Source organism: Globicephala melas, chromosome X (genome assembly GCF_963455315.2).
Source record: "Globicephala melas chromosome X, mGloMel1.2, whole genome shotgun sequence".
Classification (NCBI taxonomy): domain Eukaryota; kingdom Metazoa; phylum Chordata; class Mammalia; order Artiodactyla; family Delphinidae; genus Globicephala; species Globicephala melas.
In genome coordinates, this window is record NC_083335.1 from 12984905 (window position 1) to 13005421 (window position 20517).

Below are 20517 nucleotides of genomic sequence, written 5' to 3' on the forward strand. Positions count from 1 at the left end.
GACAAGCACAACCAAGCCCAGAAAAATGTTAATTCATATATTTTATTAAATACTGCACATCTAAAATTCTAATGTACAAGAAAGAAAGGCATGGTATTCTTTCATCGAAATGAGAGAATTCAATCTTTCATTCCTTCAGCAGATAGTTATTGAGCATCTACTATGTTTCTGGTTAACTATACTACAGACCATACAACAGACTGTCACTGATGTCACTGAATTAAGAGAACCTACTGTGTCCTTTTGGGTGCATAACCCCCCTCCACGTTGAGCCCCAAAGAAGGACCTAGCTTTTTTGGCTTCATGCAATTCTCAGATGCCCTATACCTTATCGTTCTAACCCTGTCCATGTCTCTGAACCGTTTCCATTGTTCAGCTGTCCCCTGAAAGCTCCCCAACAGCTCTTGCAGGTCCTCCTTACATCGGGTCAGTTTTTCCCTGAAACAGCCAACCTTGTTGTGTCTGCATCACCACTCCCAACACACACAAGAGCTAACTGCTTAAGATGTGAAATGCCGAGATAACTCCAACACAGTGGCTCTTGAAAAACAAACATTAAAGAGATTATAGTGGTCGAGTGCATGGGCTCTTAACCCAGAGTACCCCATTCAAATCCTGTTTCTACCACTTACTACTCCGTGACTTTGGGCAACCTACTTCACCTCTCTGCCCAGTTTGCTCATCTGTCAAACAGGGATACTCCATTGAGGGTTTCAGTGAGTTAATATATGTAAAATTTACATTAGTACCTAGTAAATGATAAACATTCTTTTGATATATATTAGCTAGTATCATTACTATTTAGGCTGGAAAGGAAGTGAGTAGTAATTGTGGGCTAGTGGGCAATGGGGTTGATATTTGCGGGGCAGGTGCCACTTTGAGTGGAGCCTCTATTTTGACTGCTTATGCAGCAGCCATTTTTTTGTTTCTTTTGTATTTTTAACAACTTTATTGGAGTATAATTGCTTTACAATAGAGTGTTAGTTTCTGCTTTGTAACAAAGTGAATCAGCTTTACATATACATATATCCCCATATCTCCTCCCTCTTGGGTCTCCCTCCCTCCCACCCTCCCTATCCCACCCCTCTAGGTAGTCACAAAGCACTGAGCTGATCTCCCTGTGCTATGCAGCTGCTTCCCACTAGCTATCCATTTTACATATGGTAGTATAGATAAATCCATGACACTCTCTCATTCCGTCCCAGCCTACCCTTCCCCCTCCCCGTGTCCTCAAGTCCATTCTCTACATCTGCGTCTTTATTCCTGTTCTGACCCTAGGTTCTTCAGAACTCTTTTTTTTTTTTTTTTAGATTCCGTGTCTATGTGTTAGCATACAGCATTTGTTTTTCTCTTCCTGACTTACTTCAATCTGTATGACAGACGCTAGGTCCATCCACTTCACTGCACATAACTCAATTTTGTTTATTTTTATGGCGGAGTAATATTCCATTGTATGTATGTGCCACATCTTCTTTATCCATTCATCTGTCGATGGACACTTAGGTTGCTTCCATGTCCTGGCTATTGTAAATAGTGCTGCAATGAACATGTGGTACATGGCTCTATTTGAATTATGGTTTTCTCAGGGTATATGTCTAGTAGTGGGATTGCTGGGCATATGGTAGTTCTATTTGTAGCTTTTTAAGGAACCTCCATACTGTTCTCCATAGTGGCTGTATCAATTTACACTCCCACCAACAGTGCAACAGTGCAAGAGGACTCCCTTTTCTCCACACCTTCTCCAGCATTTACTGTTTGTAGATTTTTTTCATTATGGCCATTCTGGCTGGTGTGAGGTGATGCCTCGTTGTACTTTTGATTTGTATTTCTTTAATGATTAGTGATGTTGAGCATTCATTCATGTGTTTGTTAGCAATCTGTATATCTTCTTTGGAGAAATGTCTATTTAGGTCTTCTGCCCAGTTTTGGATTGGGTTGTTTGTTTGTTTTTTTTGGTATTGAGCTGCATTAGCGGCTTGTAAATTTTGGAGATTAATCCTTTGTCAGTTCCTTCATTTGCAAATATTTTCTCCCATTCTGAGGGCTGTCTTTTAGTCTTGTTTATGGTTTCCGTTGCTGTGCAAAAGCTTTTAAGTTTCATTAGGTAATATTTGTTTATTTTTGTTCTTATTTCCAGTTCTCTAGGAGGTGGGTCAAAAAGGATCTTGCTGTCATTTATGTCATAGAGTGTTCTGCCTAGTTTTTCCTCTAAGAGTTTTAGAGTGTCTGGCCTTACATTTAGGTCTTTAATCCATTTCAAGTTTATTTTTATATATGATGTTAGAGAGTGTTCTAAATTCATTCTTTTATATGTAGCTGTCCAGTTTTCGCAGCACCACTTATTGAACAGGCTGTCTTTTCTCCATTGTATATTCTTGCCTCCTTTATCAAAAATAAGGTGACCATATGGGCATGGGTTTATCTCTGGGCTTTCTATCCTGCTGCATTGATCTATATGCCTGTTTTTGTACCAGTACCATACTGTCTTGATTACTGTAGCTTTGTAATATAGTCTGAAGTCAGGGAACTTGATTGCTCTAGCTCCGTTTTTCTTTCTCAAGGTTGCCTTTGCTATTTGGGATCTTTTGTGTTTCCATACAAATTGTGAATTTTTTTGTTCTATTTCTGTGAAAAATGCCATTGATAGTTTGATATGGATTGCATTGAATCTGTAGATTGCTTTGGGTAGTATCGTCATCTTCACAATGTTGGTTCTTCCAATCCAAGTACATGGTATACCTCTCCGTCTGTTTGTATCACCTTTAATTTCTTTCATCAGTGTCTTATAGTTTTCTGCATACAGGTTGTTCGTCTCCTTAGGTAGGTTTATTCCTAGGTATTTTATTCTTTTTTTTGCAATGGTAAATGGCAGTGTTTCCTTAATTTCTCTTTCAGATTTTTCTGCATTAGTGTATAGGAATGCAAGAGATTTCTGTGCATTAATTTTGTATCCTGCTACTTTACCAAATTCATTGATTAGTTCTAGTATTTTTCTGGTACAGTCTTTAGGATTCTCTATGTATAGTGTCATGTCATCTGCAAACAGTGACAGCTCTACTTCTTTTTCTCCAATTTGTATTCCTTTTATTTCTTTTTCTTCTCTGATTGCTGTGGCTAAAAGTTCCAAAACTATGTTGAATAATAGTGCTGAGAGTTGACAGACTTGTCTTCTTCCTGATCTTAGTGAAAATGGTCTCAATTTTTCACCATTGAGAATGATGTTGGCTGTGGGTTTGACATATATGACCTTTATTATGTTTAGGTAAGTTCCCTGTATGCCTACTTTCTGGAGGGTTTTTACCGTAAATGGGTGTTGAATTTTGTCAAAAGCTTTTTCTGCATCTATTGAGATGATCATATGGTTTTTATCTTTCTGTTTGTTAATATGGTGTATCACTTTGATAGATTTGCTTATTTTGAAGAACCCTTGCATTCCTGGGATAAGCCTCAATTGATCATGGTGTATGATCCTTTTAATGTGCTGTTGGATTCTGTTTGCTAGTATTTTGTTGAGGAGTTTTGCATCTATGTTCATCAGTGATATTGGCCTGTAGTTTTCTTTCTTTGTGACATCTTTGTCTGGTTTTGGTATCAGGTTGATGGTGGCCTCATAGACTGAGTTTGGGAGTGTTCCTCCCTGTGCTATATTTTGGAAGGTTTTGAGAAGGATAGGTGTTAGCTCTTCTCTAAATGTTTGATAGAATTCGCCTGTGAAGCCATCTGATCCTGGGCTTTTGTTTGTTGGAAGATTTTTAAACACAGTCTCAATTTCAGTGCTTGTGATTGGTCTGTTCATATATTCTATTTCTTCCTGGTTCAGTCTCGGAAGGTTGTGCCTTTCTAAGAATTTGTCCATTTCTTCCAAGTTGTCCATTTTATTGGCATATAGTTACTTGTAATCTCTCATTATCCTTTGTATTTCTGCAGTGTTAGTTGTTACTTCTTTTTCATTTCTCATTCTATTGATTTGAGTCTTCTCCCTTTTCTTTTGGTGAGTCTGGCTAGTGGTTTATCAATTTTGTTTCTCTTCTCAAAGAACCAGCTTTTAGTTTTATTGATCTTTGCTATTGTTTCCTTCATTTCTTTTCCATTTATTTCTGATCTGATATTTATGATTTCTTTCCTTCTGCTAACTTTGGAGAGTTTTTTTTCTTCTTTCTCTAATTGCGTTAGGTGTAAAGTTAAGTTGTTTATTTGAGATGTTTCTTGTTTCTTGAGGCAGGATGGTATTGCTGTAAACTTCCTTCTTAGAACTGCTTTTGCTGCATCCCATAGGATTTTGGTCATCGTATTTTCATTGTCATTTGTTTCTAGGTAGTTTTTGATTTCTTCTTTCATTTCTTCATGGATCTCTTGGTTATTAAGTAGTGTATCGTTTAGTCTCTATGCGTTTGTATTTTTTACAAATTTTTTCCTGTAATTGATATTTAGTCTCATAGCATTGTGGTCAGAAAAGATACTTGATATGGTTTCAATTTTCTTAAATTTACCAAGGCTTGATTTGTGACCCAAGATATGATCTATCCTGGAGAATGTTCCATGAGCACTTGAGAAGAAAGTGTATTCTGTTGTTTTTGGGTGGAATGTCCTATAAATATCAATTAAGTCCATCTTGTTTAGTGTATCATTTAAAGCTTGTCTTTCATTATTTATTTTCATTTTGTATGATCAGTCCATTGGTGAAGGTAGGGTGTTAAAGTCCCCTACTATGAGTGTGTTACTGTCGACTTCCCCTTTTATGGCTGTTATCATTTGCCTTATGTATTGAGGTGCTCCTATGTTGGGTGCTTAAATATTTACAGTTGTTATATCTTCTTCTTGGATTGATCCCTTGATCATTATGTAGTGTCCTTCTTTGTCTCTTGTAATAGTCTTTATTTTAGAGTCTATTCTGTCTGATACGAGAATTGCTACTCCAGCTTTCTTTTGATTTCCATTTGCATGGAATATCTTTTTCCATCCCCTCAGTTTCAGTGGGTATGTGTCCCTAGGTCTGAAGTGGGTCTCTTGTAAACAGCATATATATGGGTCTTGTTTTTGTATCCATTCAGCCAGTCTATGTCTTTTGGTGGGAGCATTTAATCCATTTACGTTTAAGGTAATTATCAATATGTATGTTCCTATTACCATTTTCTTAATTGTTTTGGGTTTGTTATTGTAGGTCTTTTTCTTCTCTTGTGTTTCCTGCCTAGAGAAGTTCCTTTAGCATTTGTTGTGAAGCTGGTTTGGTGGTGCTGAATTCTCTTAGCCTGTGCTTGTCTGTAAAGCTTTTTATTTCTCTGTTGAATCTGAATGAGATCCTTGCTGGGTAGAGTAATCTTCATTGTAGGTTTTTCCCTTTCATCACTTTAAGTATGTCTTGCCACTTCCTTCTTGCTCACAGAGTTTCTGCTGAAACATCTGCTGTTAATCTTATGAAGATTCCCTTATATGTTATTTGTTGTTTTTCCCTTGCTGCATTTTTTTTCTTTGTGTTTAATTTTTGATAGTTTGATTAATATGTGTCTTGGTATGTTTCTCCTTGGATTTATCCTATATGGGACTCTCTGCACTTCTCAGCTTATATAATTAGTACTGGTCATTCGGGCTCAGGTTAGATATCTTCTCCCTCTATGCAGGAGCACAGGCTCTAGGAGCATGAGCTTCAGTAGTTGTGGCGTGTGGACTCAGTAGTTGTGGCTCATGGGCTCTAGAGTGCAGGCTCAGTAGTTGCGGTGCATGGGCTTAGTTGCTCCGCGGCCTGTGGGATCTTCCCAGGCCAGGGCTGGAACATGTGTCCCCTGCATTGGCAGGCAGGTTCTTAACCACTGTGCCACCAAGGAAACCTGTCTGACCATCCCTGCAACAAACACACTTCAATCTGTGTTAGGGGCCCCTCTCCTGTTGTGCCATTAAAAAACTCTTTGCCACTGCGTTTGTATAGATCATACTGTAGTGTACCTGGTTTTTTACATTCTGATTCTTCCACTAAACTATGCTGTCTTTGAGGTCAGGTACTATTTCTTATTTTTCTCTGCATCCTCATTAGCCAACCCAGTGTATGGAAGCAATGAGGGCTCATAAGAAGTTGTTAAGTGAGTGATGAATGAATGAAGCAGGATAGCAATACCTATTTAACACACTTATTAACTAATGATTGTATGAAATAATGTAAGTGGAAATTTCTGGAACATAGGCCAGGAAATTGTATCTCATAGCATTGAAGGCAATTGACAGTAACTTTATGACAGATCTCGTGAAATCATTTGAAATATTCTGAGTATGAAATTCTGGAGAACCTTTGTCTTTGTTTAAGTCTGTTGAAAGGTGAATTTCGTCATCATAGAAGGAATCTCAGAGGACAAAAGACCTCTTGTTTAAGACAGCTAAGCCCAGCGATTAGTGGTGAGGCGCCATGCCTAAGTGCTTTCAGGGCCTGGGGTCAGCTAGCCCAGACAGACCCCCCCCTCCACCCTAGCTCCACACCTTGGACCCAGAAGAGAAGGAGGAAGTGGGTAAGGAGAAAGACAGGGAATAAAGGAAAGGAGGCTGGAGTAAGATTCTGTGGGGATAATAATTGTAACTTTTGCATAGCAGCTGTGTTTAGAACAGGCAAGCTATACATCAGAGAGTTCCTCAGCCCCCAGAGAAGAGACGTGCCCCCCTGAACGCCTGTCACTTTGCATGCTTCCTGAGCTCTGCGGCCTTCAGCAGATCTTCCCTGTGGTGCCTTGCCCTGGCATTTCATTGGCCAATTCCTTCCTACCTCCTGTGGTGTCAATGATCTGTTCAGGGTGGATCTCTCAGCAGTAGAACTGGTCTAACCAAATGTTTTTCCAGTTCTGACAGTCTGGCACACAACTGCTTAGTGGCACCCAGTATCACAAAGGCCAGCATCGCTCTCTGCTGCTGGGATAACATGCTCCAGGTCCTTTTAGGAAATTGCTGGGTCAGTCCTGCCACCTCCTGGGTGGTTCTGCCCCTCAAGCCAAGCCCTTTTGACCCCAAGATATTGGACTCAGCTCAGCCAGTTTGAAGAATTTCTGTTGCTAAGTTGCAAGTGACAACTTCACTGTCTTAAACCACAAGCTAAGGCTAAGCTCTTATTAGTGTAATATATTTGTATTTGTGACTGATCAAATAAGGATGCAAACACAAAGTAAATGACATTTAATAGAAAGAGAGAAACTCCTGTAGAATCCAGAGGAATCTTGCCCTCGAGCAAGTTTCACTCTGAGAGAAGCTCTGCAGAGAGCTCTTGCTACAGGGTAGGGAGCCTCAGCTGGTCCTCCCCAGCACCCAGGCAGCAGGTGGGGCCCTGCACTGTTCTGAAAGGTGAAGGGGTGGCAAGGCCCCAACTAACTGAAACCCTTCACAGAGATTCCCACGAGTGCAGACTTGAACAAACGTCCAACCGCCACCCACCCAGCTCCAAAGAGAGTTCCCCAATCCCCACCTCCAGCACCTCGAATGTTCTTGGCTTCAGGCTCCCTCTTCCTGTCAGCTGTGGGTTTGGGAAGAGAAGAGGCAGGAGAGGGGTGGAGTGGGAAGGCTTGAGTCCAGGCCTCTCCTCTGAGCTCAAGCATCAGGAGAACAGCCTGACAGCCAGGTGACCGCAGATACGATATGGGAGCCCTAGAGGGGTATGACAGGCAGCACCTAAACCACATTTGGCCCACAGTTCCACCTGGCCCCTGGCCAGACAAAGCACAAGCACTTTCTTTCTTTTTCAGTTCAATTTATTCTCTGAATCAACAAACCTTAGGCTATGACGGGCAAAGCAAATTCAGGAGTTTAAACAAAGGCATTCATCAGGCAGCTGGGGCCCCCTGCAATGAAAAAGAAATCCCTGGCAAAGAAATGGTCAACATTGGCTAGCCTGGGACATTATGACTCCAGGATGATTTTCTCTGATGTGGTTTAGAAGCTCCTTTGCTTGGAGTATTGTACTTTGTACAGGCAGAGGGGTGGGGATGAGCTGATATGGTCAGCCTGTTGGTCAGTCTGTCATCAAACAGTGATTGTGCAACTAGTGTGGGGCAGGCTGCTTGGAACTAGAGGATACGTTATCATGTCCTGGAAAACCAGGAAGCTTTACAACACATTATAGCAATCCCACTCGAGTCACAAGCCCACCACCAAACCAATGACCAGCCAGGGTTTTTTATTTTTTTCTGAAGTGTGAACTTATTCCATAAATGTATGCTTTATATTTAAGTTATATTTCACAATACAAACATAATGCTTTTAAATGCATAGTTTCAAACAATTTTTTAAAAAAATTGAAGTATAGTTGATTTACAATATTGTGTTAGTTTCAGGTGTACAGCAAAGTGATTCAGTTATACATATACTTATATATGTATATTCTTTTTCAGATTCTTTTCCATTATAGGTTATTACAAGGTATTGAATATAGTTCCCTGTGCTTTACAGTAGGTCCTCATTGTTTATCTATTTTATATATAGTAGTGTGTATATGTTAATCCCAAACTCCTAATTTTCCCTCTCCCCTCCTTTCTCCTTTGGTAACCATAAGTTTGTTTTCTATGTCTGTGAGTTTGTTTCTGTTCAGCCAGGGTTTTGAAACTAGACAGACTGGGGCTTGAACCCCAGCTCACTCATTAACTTAAATAGCAATGTGACCTTGGGTAAGTCAACCTTTCTGCACCTTGGTTTACATGCCAGTAAAATAAAGATAAAAATAATGTTCTAGGCCCCATCAGCTTGGAATATTGCTGCTTGGATATAAGTATCAGGATGTGTATCCACCACCTAAATTTGGAGCCAAATTCCACAAGACATCAATGTAGCAAATACCTTTATAGCACTTGCTAGCACTGTTCTAAGTGTTTTACATATATTAATTCATTTAACCTTTGTCACAATCTTATAGAATGGGTATTAATACTATTTCCATTTTATAGATGAGAAAGCCTAAGGCACAGACAGGTAATGGAACTACCCTAGATAGGACACTCATTTGATTTGTGTGAACATAACATGAAGTAGTGCATGCAAAATTCACCTAGAACGTAGGCTATTGACAAATACTATCCATGATTAGTAGTCAGTAGTATTGTTGTTATCATTATTATTAACTGTGTTAGTGTTACTATGAGTAGCTACCACAGAGTAATTTAAAATGTAGTTAAACACACTGGCTTAGAGGCCAAGATGGCCGAGTAGAAAGACCCTGATCTCACCTCCTCTCATGGGCACACCAAAATTACAACTATTTATAGAATAACTATCGATGAAAAAGACTGGAACCTACCAGGAAAGATCTTCTATAACTAAAGATATAAAGAAGGAACCATAATGAAACAGGTAGGAGGGGTGGAGTCACAGCATAGTCAAGACAAATACCCCTAGGTGGGTGACCCACAAACAAGAGAATAATTACAATTGCAGAGGTTCTCCCCAAGGATCCAAGGGTCTAAGCCCCACATTGGTCTGCCCAGCCTGGGGTTCCTGTGCCAGGAATACAACCCCCCAGAACATTTGGCTTTGAAGGCCAGCAGGGCTTACTTTCAGGGGACCCAGGGACTGTGGGAAATAGAGACTCCACTCTTAAAGGGCACAGACAAAATCTCACATGCTCTGGGACCCAGTGCAGAAGCAGTAATGTGAAAGGAGCCTGGGTCAGACCCACCTGCTGATCTTGGAGAGCTGCCCAGAGAGGAAGGAGGCAACTGGAGTTCACCCTGGGGACATAGACACTGGCGGCACCCGTTTCTGGGAGATCCTTCTACCACATGGAGACTGGTGCAGGCAAATGCCATTTTGGAATCCTCCCTCTGGCTCCTTAGCCTCAGGACCCAGCCCCGCCCACCCCCACCAACCTGTAAACACCAGTACTACTGGGATGCCTCAGGCCAAACATCTAACTGTGGGGAGACACAACTCCACCTACCAGCAAGCAAGTTGAGACCACAACCACCCCTGGACATGGCCCTATCCACCAGAGGGCCCAGGACTCAGCCTCACACACCATTGCACAGGCACTAGACCTGGGACCCTCTGGGCCCTGCAGCCAGAGACCCCAGGACCCAGATCTACCCACCACTGGGCAGGCACCAGGCCCAGGATCTTTGGCTCTGCCCAACAGCAAGCCTGTTCTAGCCTTGGGACCAGTCTCACCCACCAGCAGCAGGCAGACTCCAGCCCCAGGACAACCACAGACTGCCAACACAGCCCACCTACCAACAGACCAGCACTAGCCCAAGGACCAGATGAGCCCAGACCCCACCTACCAGCAGGCCAACACCAGCTCTGAGACCCCTGGGTCCTGCAGCCAGACCCCTGGACTCAGCTCTGCCTACCAATGGGCCAGCACTAGCCCCAGGACTTGGCTTCACCCTGTGGTTGTCAAGCACCAGCCCTGGGATCTCCTGGACCCTGACTCCAGTGAGCCAGCACTAGCCTTGGTGCCCCAGGTGTTCCACATACAGCCACCTTGTGACCCAGCCCCACCAACCAGCAGCCAGTAGCCTCTACACAAGGCAAAACCTGGCAACCAACCAGACTTAGGGCCAGCCACACCTACGAGACCACACATTGTAGTCAACCTGCTACAACAGAAGGACCCACGCAGCCACATGGGGGCACCCCTAGAGCATATAGCTGGTGACTAGAGGGGAGTGCAGTGCTCGGATGCATAAGACATCTCCTACAAAAGGTCACTTCTCCAAGATCAGGAAACATAACCAACCTATCAGATACATAGAAATAAAGAAGAAATTAGGCAAAATGAGGCAACAAAGGAACATATCCCAAATGAAGGAACAAGATAAAACCCCAGAAGAAGAACTAAGTGAAGTGGCGATAGGAAATCTACCCAAGAAAGAGTTCAAGGTAATGATTGTAAAGATGATCAAAGAACTCAGGAGAAAAATGGATGAACATCAAGAAGTGAGGAGTTTTTAATAAAGAGTTAGAAAATGTTAAGAACAACCAAATAGAGATGAATAATATGATAACTGAAAGAAAAAATACACTGGAAGGAATCAATAGTAGACTAGATGATACAGAGGAATGGATCAGTGAGCTGGAAGACAGAGTAGTGGAAGTCACTGAAGCTGAAAAGAAAAAAGAATGAAGAGAAATGAGGACAGTTTAAGAGACCTCTAGAATAACATCAAGTGTACCAACATTTGCATTATAGGGATCCCAGAAGGATAAGAGAGAGAGAGAAAGAGGCAGAGAACATATTTGAAGAAATATTAACTGAAAACTTCCCTAACCTTGGAAAGGAAACAGGTGTCCAAGACCAAGAAGCACAGAGAGTCCCAAACATAGTCAATCCAAAGAGGCCCACACCAAGATATAGTGTGTGCAGATGACATGATACTATACATAGAAAATCCTAAAGGTGCCACCAAAAAACTACTAGAGCTCATCAATGAATTTGGTAAAGTTGCATTTCTATACATTAAAAATGAAGTATTAGAAAGAGAAATTAAGGAAACAATTCCATTTATGATTGCACCAAAACAACAAACTTACCTAAGGAGGTAAAGGACCTATTCTTAAAAAACGATAAGACACTGATGAAAGAAATTGGAGACCACGCAAACAGATGGAAAGATATACCATGTTCTTGGATTGGAAGAATTAATATTGTTAAAATGACCATACTACTCAAGGCAACCTACAGATACAATGCGACCCCTATTAAAATACTAGTAGCATTTTTCACAGAACTAGAACAAATAATTTTAAAATATGTATGGAAACACAAAACCCCCAAATAGCCAAAACAATCTTGAGAAAGAAGAACAGAGCTGGAAGTATCATGCTCCCTGACTTCAGACTACACTACAAAGCTACAGTAATCAAAACAGTATGCAACTGGTACAAAAACAGACATATAGATCAATGGGACAGAATAGAGAGCCCAGAAATAAACCACACACTTTTGATCAATTAATCTATGACAAAGGAGGCAGGAATATACAATGGAGAAAAGACAGTCTCTTCAATAAGTGGTGCTGGGAAAACTGAACAGCTACATGTAAAAGAATGAAGTTAGAACATTCTCTAAGACCATATACAAAATAAACTCAAAATGGATTAAAGATCTGAATGTAAGATTGGAAACCATAAAACTCCTAGAAGAAAACATAGGCAGAACAGTCTTTGACATAAATTGTAGCAATATATTTTTTGGATCTGTCTCCTAAGACAAAGGAAACAAAATAAAAAATAAACAAGTGGGACCTAATTAAACTTAAAAGCTTTTGCACAGCAAAGGAAACTATGGACAAAATGAAAAGTCAGCCTACTGAATGGGAGAAAATATTTGCAAATGATTTGACCAATAAGGGGTTAATATCCAAAATATATGAGCAGCTCATACAACTCACTATCAATCAAACAAACAACCCAATTAAAAAATGAGCAGAAGACCTGAATAGACATTTTTCCAAAGAAGACATAAAGATGGCCAACAGGCATGTGAAAAGATGCTCAACATTGCTAATCATCAGGGAAATGCTAATCAAAACAACACTGAGATATACTGACAGAGAAAGACAAATATCATATGACATCACTTATATGTGGAATGTAAAGAAATGATGCAAATGAACTTATTTATAAAACGGAAACAGACTTACAGACATAGAAAACAAACTTATGGTTACCAAAGGGGATAGCAGGGGTGAGGCGGGGGAGAGAGATAAATTAAGAGTTTGGGATTAACATATACACACTACTATATATAAAATAGGTAAACAACAAGGACCTACTTATAGCAGAGGAAACTATAGTCAATATCTTATAATAACCTATAATGGAAAAGAATCTGAAAAAGAATATATGTGTGTGTGTATGTGTGTGCGTGTGTGTGTAACTGAATCACTTTGCTGTACACTTGAAACTAACACAATATTGTAAGTCAACTATATTTCAATAAAAAATATTTTAAAAAACAATGATATATCACCTCACACCTGTCAGAATGGCTGTCACCAAAAAGAACACAAATAAACACGGGCGAGGATGTAGAGAAAAGGGAACCCTTGAACACTGTTGGTGGGAATGTAAATTGGTGCAGCCGCTATGAAAAACACCATGGAGTTTTCTCAAAAAACTAAAAATAAAACTACCACATGATCCAGCAATTCCACTCCTGGGTATACATCCAAAGAAAACAAAAATACTAATTTGAAAAGATACATGCACCCCAGTGTTCATAGGAGCATTATTTACAATAGTCAAGACATGGAAGCAACCTAAGTGTCCATTAACAGATGAATGGATAAAGAAGATGTGATGTATATATGGATGGACCTGGAGGGTATTATGCTTAGTGAAATAAGTCAGATGGAGAAAGACAAATACTATATGATATCACTTATATGTGGAATCTAAAAAAGAAAACAAACTAGTGAATATAACAAAAGAGGTACAGACTCATAGATATAGAGAACAAACTAGTGGTTTTCAGTGGGGAGAGGGAAAAGGTGAGGGGCAAGATTGGGGTAGGGGATTAAGAGGTATAAACTATGTATAAAATAAATAAGCTACAAGGATATATTGTACAGCACAGGGAATATAGCCAATATTTTATAATAACTACAAATGGAGTATAATCTATAAAAATTGTGAATCACTATGTTGTACACCTGAAACTAATATAATATTATAAATCAACTATGCCTCAATTTAAAAGAAAAGTATACCTCAATTTTTTTTAAAGTATCAAGTTAAAAAATTTTTAAATTAAATGTCGTTAAAGATAAAGGGTTTGGCTGTTTCCATCTGCTTCCTTAAAGGAAGCCCACCATAATTTTAGGTAACTCTAGACAGTTATTATGGACCCTCTCAGGATTAATGACTCCAGGGGGGGGAAGAGCAAATCCCCTGGGGCTGCTGACTAAGCAAAGGGCAAGCCGCTCAGAAAAGCAGGATGAATTAACCCCAGGAAGCCCCAGAGGAAGAGCAAATGAGGGGAAACACAGCTCTGTTTTGCTTGGAGGTGGGCTGCAACATCAAGTGTTATCAAAAGAAACTTCAAGTTGAGGGTGAAAGACTGTTCTCTGTTGGTTTGCAAAGTATAGAAATAAAAAGGTCTCTAAGCAAGGGAGAGGGGAATTAACATGCTTTTAGCACATTCTTTGCATCAGGAACCTTACCTCTGGTACTTCATTCATCTTTACAATGATTTCACGAGGTAGGTGCTATGATTATTGCAATTTTAGTGATAAGCGCACAGGCTCAGAGAGGTGAAGTGACTCACATAATGTTCCACACCTTAAAATTGTTAGAGCTGGCAAGATATGGAAAGAACCTAAACAGCCATTAACAGATGAATGGATAAAGAAAATGTGGTATATATAAACAATGGAATATTACCCAGCCATAAAAAGAATGAAATAATGCCATTTGCAGCAACATGGATGGACCTAGAAATTATCATACTAAGCGAAGTAAGTCAGACAAAGACAAGTACCATATGAAATCACCTGTATGTAGAATCTAAAATATGACACAAATGACCATATGTACAAAACAGGAACAGACTCACAGACATAGAAAACAGACTTGTGGTTGCCAAGCGGGAGGGGAGGTTGGGGAGGGGTGGATTGGGAGTTTGTGATTAGTGGATGCAAACTATTATATATAGGATGGATAAACAACAAGGTCCTACTGTATAGTACAGGGAACTATATTCAATATCCTGTGATTAACCATAATGGAAAAGAATATGAAAAAGAATGTATATATGTATAACTGAATCACTTTGCTGTACTGCAGAAATTAACACAACATTGTAAATCAGCTATATTTCAATAAAATAAACTTTAAAACAATTTTAGAGCAGAGACTAGAACTCAGGTCTGCCCAAATCCAGATATATTCCTCTTCCCATATTCCCATCAATAAATCCAAAACAAAACTCCTTGCCCACCCTAAACTTGCTCCTTTTATTCTGTTTCTCTGTCTTGGTGAATAGAGGCCACCATCCAAACCATTACTTAAGCCAGAAATTTGGATGTCATCTAGACTCCTCAACTCACCTCCTGTATCCAGGCTGACATCAAATGCTTCTAGAAATTCTACCTCATTAACATCTTTTGTATCCATCCTTTCTGTCTGTCTCCACCATTCTCTATCGGGCTGGAATATTGATGTTTGGGCATATGTGTTAGGATAGAGGCTGGCTATCTAAAATTGGAGCCACTGAACTTGAAACTATTATTCCGATTCTACCTGGCATCTCCAGCACTTAGAACGCATATTTCATTAAATATTGGATGAGCAAATGAATGCATAAATTAATGAGTTAACAGATGCTAATATCCCCATTTTGAGCTTCTTAAGCTCTTTAGTGATTCTCTATCACCTTCAGGATAAAGCCCAAACTTCATATATATACCACTTGACCCAAATGATATAACTGCTGACCACCTCTGCTTCAGCTTGAATTCAAGCTACTCTCCATCTTCCTTTCAACACTCCATTCTTCACTCACACTGACCTTTTTTTTTTCCATGAAAGGGCCGTGTTCTCTTTTGCACATTGGCCTTCAGTCTTTCCCTTGTGTAACCACCATACAACCCCCTTCCCCCTAGCTTCCACTTTTCACCTCCTTAGCTCCTACTCAGCAACTTAAATGGTATATTATTTGGAAAGTTTTTCCTGACACCCCAAGTCCAAGTTTTTAGCATTGATAGAACTAAATCCAAGATAGGTTAAGTGACTTGCCCAAGGCCACACAGCTTGGAAGTAGCAGAGTCAAATTTTTGTCCTGCTTTATCAGACTCCAAATATACATTATATCCTTTATATCACTCCTCACAACTCAGGGAGATAACGGGTTAAGTGACTGGTCCAAGATCACACACCTAAAATGGTGCAGTTTTTGTAGTCCCAAATCCAGGTACATTTTGCCACACCAGAGCAATTCCATTTTACTGGTGTTGAAAGAGTTTTTCTTTATGAAGGGGAGGGGTATCTATTTTTCTATTGACAAAACTACAAAAGATTCCTCATCATTATAAATTGAAAAACCAGCTCCTGGACAAATATCCCAAGGGTAAATACCACTACCAATAAAAAAATCACTAAGCAGTTCTTGGCTTTCTTATCCAGCTTGAATAGTGCTCAGTCCTGGCAATGCTTCCCCTCTGCCTCATTCCAGAAAATGAGGCCTGGTGGCCTTTATGATGGGCTCCCAAGGGAATGGGGTAAGCTGACTCACTATATTCTCTCACTGGGTAAGCCACTAGGTACCCACTGTGCTGGTCAATACAGTCACTTAGCAATCAGGTAAATGTAAGTCTTGAGATGTTTCAAACCTCTTATTTTGATCTTAGCTTCCAAAAACCATCAAAATAAAATGTGCTTTTGGGGGTTTCCCTGGTGGCGCAGTGGTAGAGAGTCCACCTGCCAATGCAGGGGACACGGGTTCGTGCTCCGGTCCGGGAAGATCTCACATGCCGCGGAGTGGCTGGGCCCGTGAGCCATGGCCGCTGAGCCTGGGCGTCTGGAGCCTGTGCTCCACAACGGGAGAGGCCACAACAGTGAGAGGCCCACGTACCGCAAAAAGAAAAAAAAAAATGTGCTTTTGGGAATTCACAAACAACAGCTGCTCTTCCCCTTCACTATGCTTCTACAAAGATAGAACTGCAGCAGGCAGGAGGCATATCAGACAGAACTGTGTCAAGTATGGTGATGGGATTATTGTTTTGAAAACTCTCCATCTAAACCTCAGAGAAGCAAACAGTTCAGGCTTAAAAGGAGGTCACCCTCCAAGGATGCTCATTATTACTACTGGTATCTGTGGCTATTGGGAGGTTCCGAGTAAAGCTAGAAACCTGACCTTCTCTATTCTTTCTGAGTGCTCAAAAGCCTTAGCTTTGGTCTTATCCTCCCTTTTTCTATCCAGAAAAGTCCCGGTCCCCATGTTGAAGAGGCAAAACTAAAACACAAAAATCTTCAATTTTTTTGGCCATGCCACACAGCTTGTGGGATCTTAGTTCCCCAACCAGGGATCAAATCCATGTCCGCTGCAGTGGAAGCATGGAGTCCTAACCACTGGACCACCAGGGAATTTTCAGTTATCTTTAAAATCGTTACCTTATTCCGTTTCTCCTCCTGCTTATCCACTCCCATCATCATTCTGGAGAGTCCTACCAAGTGCAACACTAGAGATGCTGTTGATATTTAACAGTGATCAATTTCATCAAATAAATTGACTTGAAAACTAAGATGAGGTTTTTACCAAACACATTTTCTTCATTGGATTAAACTTTGGTGGGCATATTCCAGCAATTCTGGAGTCCCATATCTATCCTGCATCCCCAAAGACTCTTGGAAATTCAGAAAGGAAAAGTTTGACTAATATTCTCAGAGAGTTCATATGTAAATATCAGCACCCCGTGTCTCAGATTACAGATATGCAAAGAAGCTTCAAAAAACCAGGACATTTCAGGGGTCAGACGCTCTTCTCAGTAATCTAACTGAAGGCATTAACAAATTAAAGACATGTCAATCGCAAAGGGAGTTTGTCAACCATGCAATGAGAGGAAAAGGAATCACTGAAGCCCAAGTTGGCAGCTCCCAGCCAGCACTGCCCAGGCGAGAGTGTTCCCTTGCTCAAGAACTTTACTTACCCATATGGTAGAGTCGACTGTGCCCGGAACAGGGCCTGGAACATACTAGGATCTCAATAATAATTTGTTAATGAAATGACTGAATGAATGAATAAGTGACTTAAAAGGTGTCAATGACAGGGTCTTTGTGGAGACAGATGCATTATCAGGCTATTCAGTACTAGGATCATAAATCTAATTCCTTTCAATCTGACTCTTCTGCCCTTTGGCATATTATGTAACTGATGAGAGAACCCTAGTGTTCCCAGTCCCACTGTAAATGGTAACACTGGCCTCCTGATTTTAAAATACCAGTTTCTGACTTCAGATTTGTGGAGTGCTGACAAATCAGGCTTCTGAGTCTGTAGTCCTGAGCCAGATCTTGGACACCAGCAAACTCACTAAGATAATGCTACTGGGGGTGGAATAAAGGGTTCTGGATGTCAATTAGCCTAATCCAGGTGACATTATTCTATCTGATCATCATATTTCTACTACTGTACTTTCTGTAAAAACAACACTAATGCCCAAGATGCCATTATTTCCCCCCATGCAACCAATTATTTTCTTAAATCTTATCTTGAAGAACAATTGTCCCTGGGACTGATACATGCCTCTTGAGACTTCTACTAATTGGTTCATAACAGTCATTAAAGCCTTACTGTATGCCAAATTCTATGCCCTTTGAGGGCCACAGAAACTAATGTGCAGTGGCAATATTACAGGACTAGGCAGCTACCGACAGATGAGTCTTCGGATACAATTGTACGTGGGGTCGTGGGAAGAGTCCTGGATTGGAAGTCCCAGCTCTGCATTCATCTTTTCCCTACTTTCACTCACAGGGTGGAATGGAGGATCAAATGAACTAATGGATGTGAAATTGCTTTTTAAATTTTTGTGTTATCCATTGGCGACCCTCTACTACTACTATTATCATCATCATTTTCATTATCATTATCATCATCATGATTATCAGTCTACTACTGTTAAGGAGAGAAGATACAGTTAGATGGCCGTATGCTAACTTAAGGTTCCATTTCCCTCAAGACTAAGCTGCCCATGGGACCACAGTTAGTGCTACTGCCACTCTCGGTAATGCCACGATTGCTACTTACAGAGCAGCCCTCCACAGAGCAAACGGGATCAGATGCTGTGACACCCAAATTGCTGGGTATCAAATCTCTCCCATTATCTTCCCAAGGAACACGGTGTGTTGCAGCTGGAAGGAACAGTCTGACTTAAAGCCAAATCACGCTGGCTTCAAGTTGCTAGAATCAGCTCCTCGGAAGGTGAATTTTGTGAAGCTAGGGTACTGTGCCTCCCACCCCCCCCCATTTAATTGGATCTGTATTTGAGCTGTATATTCAGAAAGCTCTTCTGTCACTTTTTGTCAAAGATTTCTCTTTGAGTAGCTTGAAATATCTACTAAAAATTTAGCCTAAAGCAGTGTCTTTTGAATCCCCAGCTCACTAATTCAGGTACTGGAGCACTGTGAGTGTACACCACCAGCCTGCAAATGGATAAACTACTCAAAAGACATTTTCCACCCCTTAAATACAGTTCCAAGAAAGAATAGGAAATGCCTCATACCTCTAATGGAAGCTATTTGCTACAAAAACAAATCATCAGGTCCATGGAGCTAGAAATGCCTTTTGCAAATAAAAGTGAAAGGAAGAGCCAGCAAAACAGCAGCTGAAACCATGCAGTCATCACCCACAAAGCACATGATTCAAATAAAAATGAAATACTTATTTGAAAAATGGGTTACCTACACACCCAACAGCAGTTGTCAGTTTATGTATAAAGGAAAACAACCAGCATTTTGTATGAATTTCAAAGGAAATGAACTATTTGTTCCTTGTTAGCAGCTACTGTAAATATCAGAGCAAATAGCATTTTTTTGATTCCAATAAAATTGTAGAACATTTCCAAATGCTCGTACGTAAATCCTGACATCAAAATGTACATCTCTTAAGATACTGAAAGATGAGCTCCAAATGATGTACTTAACACATTTGTTCTTTCTTGAAGAGATGAGGTATAATTGTATCAGTCATCTTGTAGCTAGGAATTATATGAAGAACCCTGAACTATAAGTACTAAATCAAACTAAATAGTCTCTTATCCTATTTTTCTCTCTTATACTTGTCATTACTTCCTGAAGTTCTCATTACAACTGCATAATTCTACCCACTGCCCTCCACCCTCCGAAACCCCATAGGTTTTCTTCAGAAAAGGAGGGTAGCCTTCCCCTTCTCCTTTCCCTCAGAACCACAGTTTTCTCCCCACAAATATTCATGGGGTGAGACTCACAGGCAAATTATTTCAATGAGCAATAATACCTTTTTGGGTAGGACAACTAAGTTATTTCTGCTTTGTCTTCTTACATATATTTAGATTTGCTGTTGTTAACCCTTGAGAAAAGAGAACCTGTTCTAGAAGAAAGGTTAGTGGAAAGCATGAGCTACACTGTGATATTAAACACAGATTTCTTTTTCCAAAGCTAAAACCTACAGTCCTCCTTCGTTCGGTCCTAAAGAAGACATAATATCTCCAGCTAATGGGCTGTCCACAAATGACCATTATTGAATGAATAATAAAGGAATAATAGCAATGTGATTTCCACTTACATCAACCACAAAAATCTTCTGGGAATCATCCAAAAACTGCACTTTTAAATGTAGCATTCTCGGAGAGGCCGTTGGGCTGCGAGCAGGCTCAGAGTGCTGTGAGTTCTGTGACAGGAAGGGGGCTTTCTCAAGGAATTTCACTCTTAGCTGGAGGCAGTGCGCTCGGGTCCCCCCACCCCCATCCAGGCACCTCCACCCAGCAGGGCACACTTCTGTTTGCTTGAATTGATGCACACTCAAGGGCATGTGTGCTGATGATCAATAGCATCTGGGCTACCTCCTATTTGGTCAACGTCAAATCCAAC

At 40.5% G+C, this 20517-nt stretch overlaps 1 protein-coding gene across 1 annotated transcript in view; it reads right to left on the minus strand.

The window, feature by feature from the left end:
* Positions 1 to 20269, minus strand: part of FRMD7 (FERM domain containing 7) — a 55060-nt gene extending 34791 nt beyond the window's left edge. The window contains 1 exon segment of the mRNA XM_030846519.2: positions 20213 to 20269. Within this exon segment, the coding sequence (XP_030702379.2) occupies positions 20213 to 20269 (57 nt within the window).
* Positions 20270 to 20517: the final 248 nt, after the last annotated feature.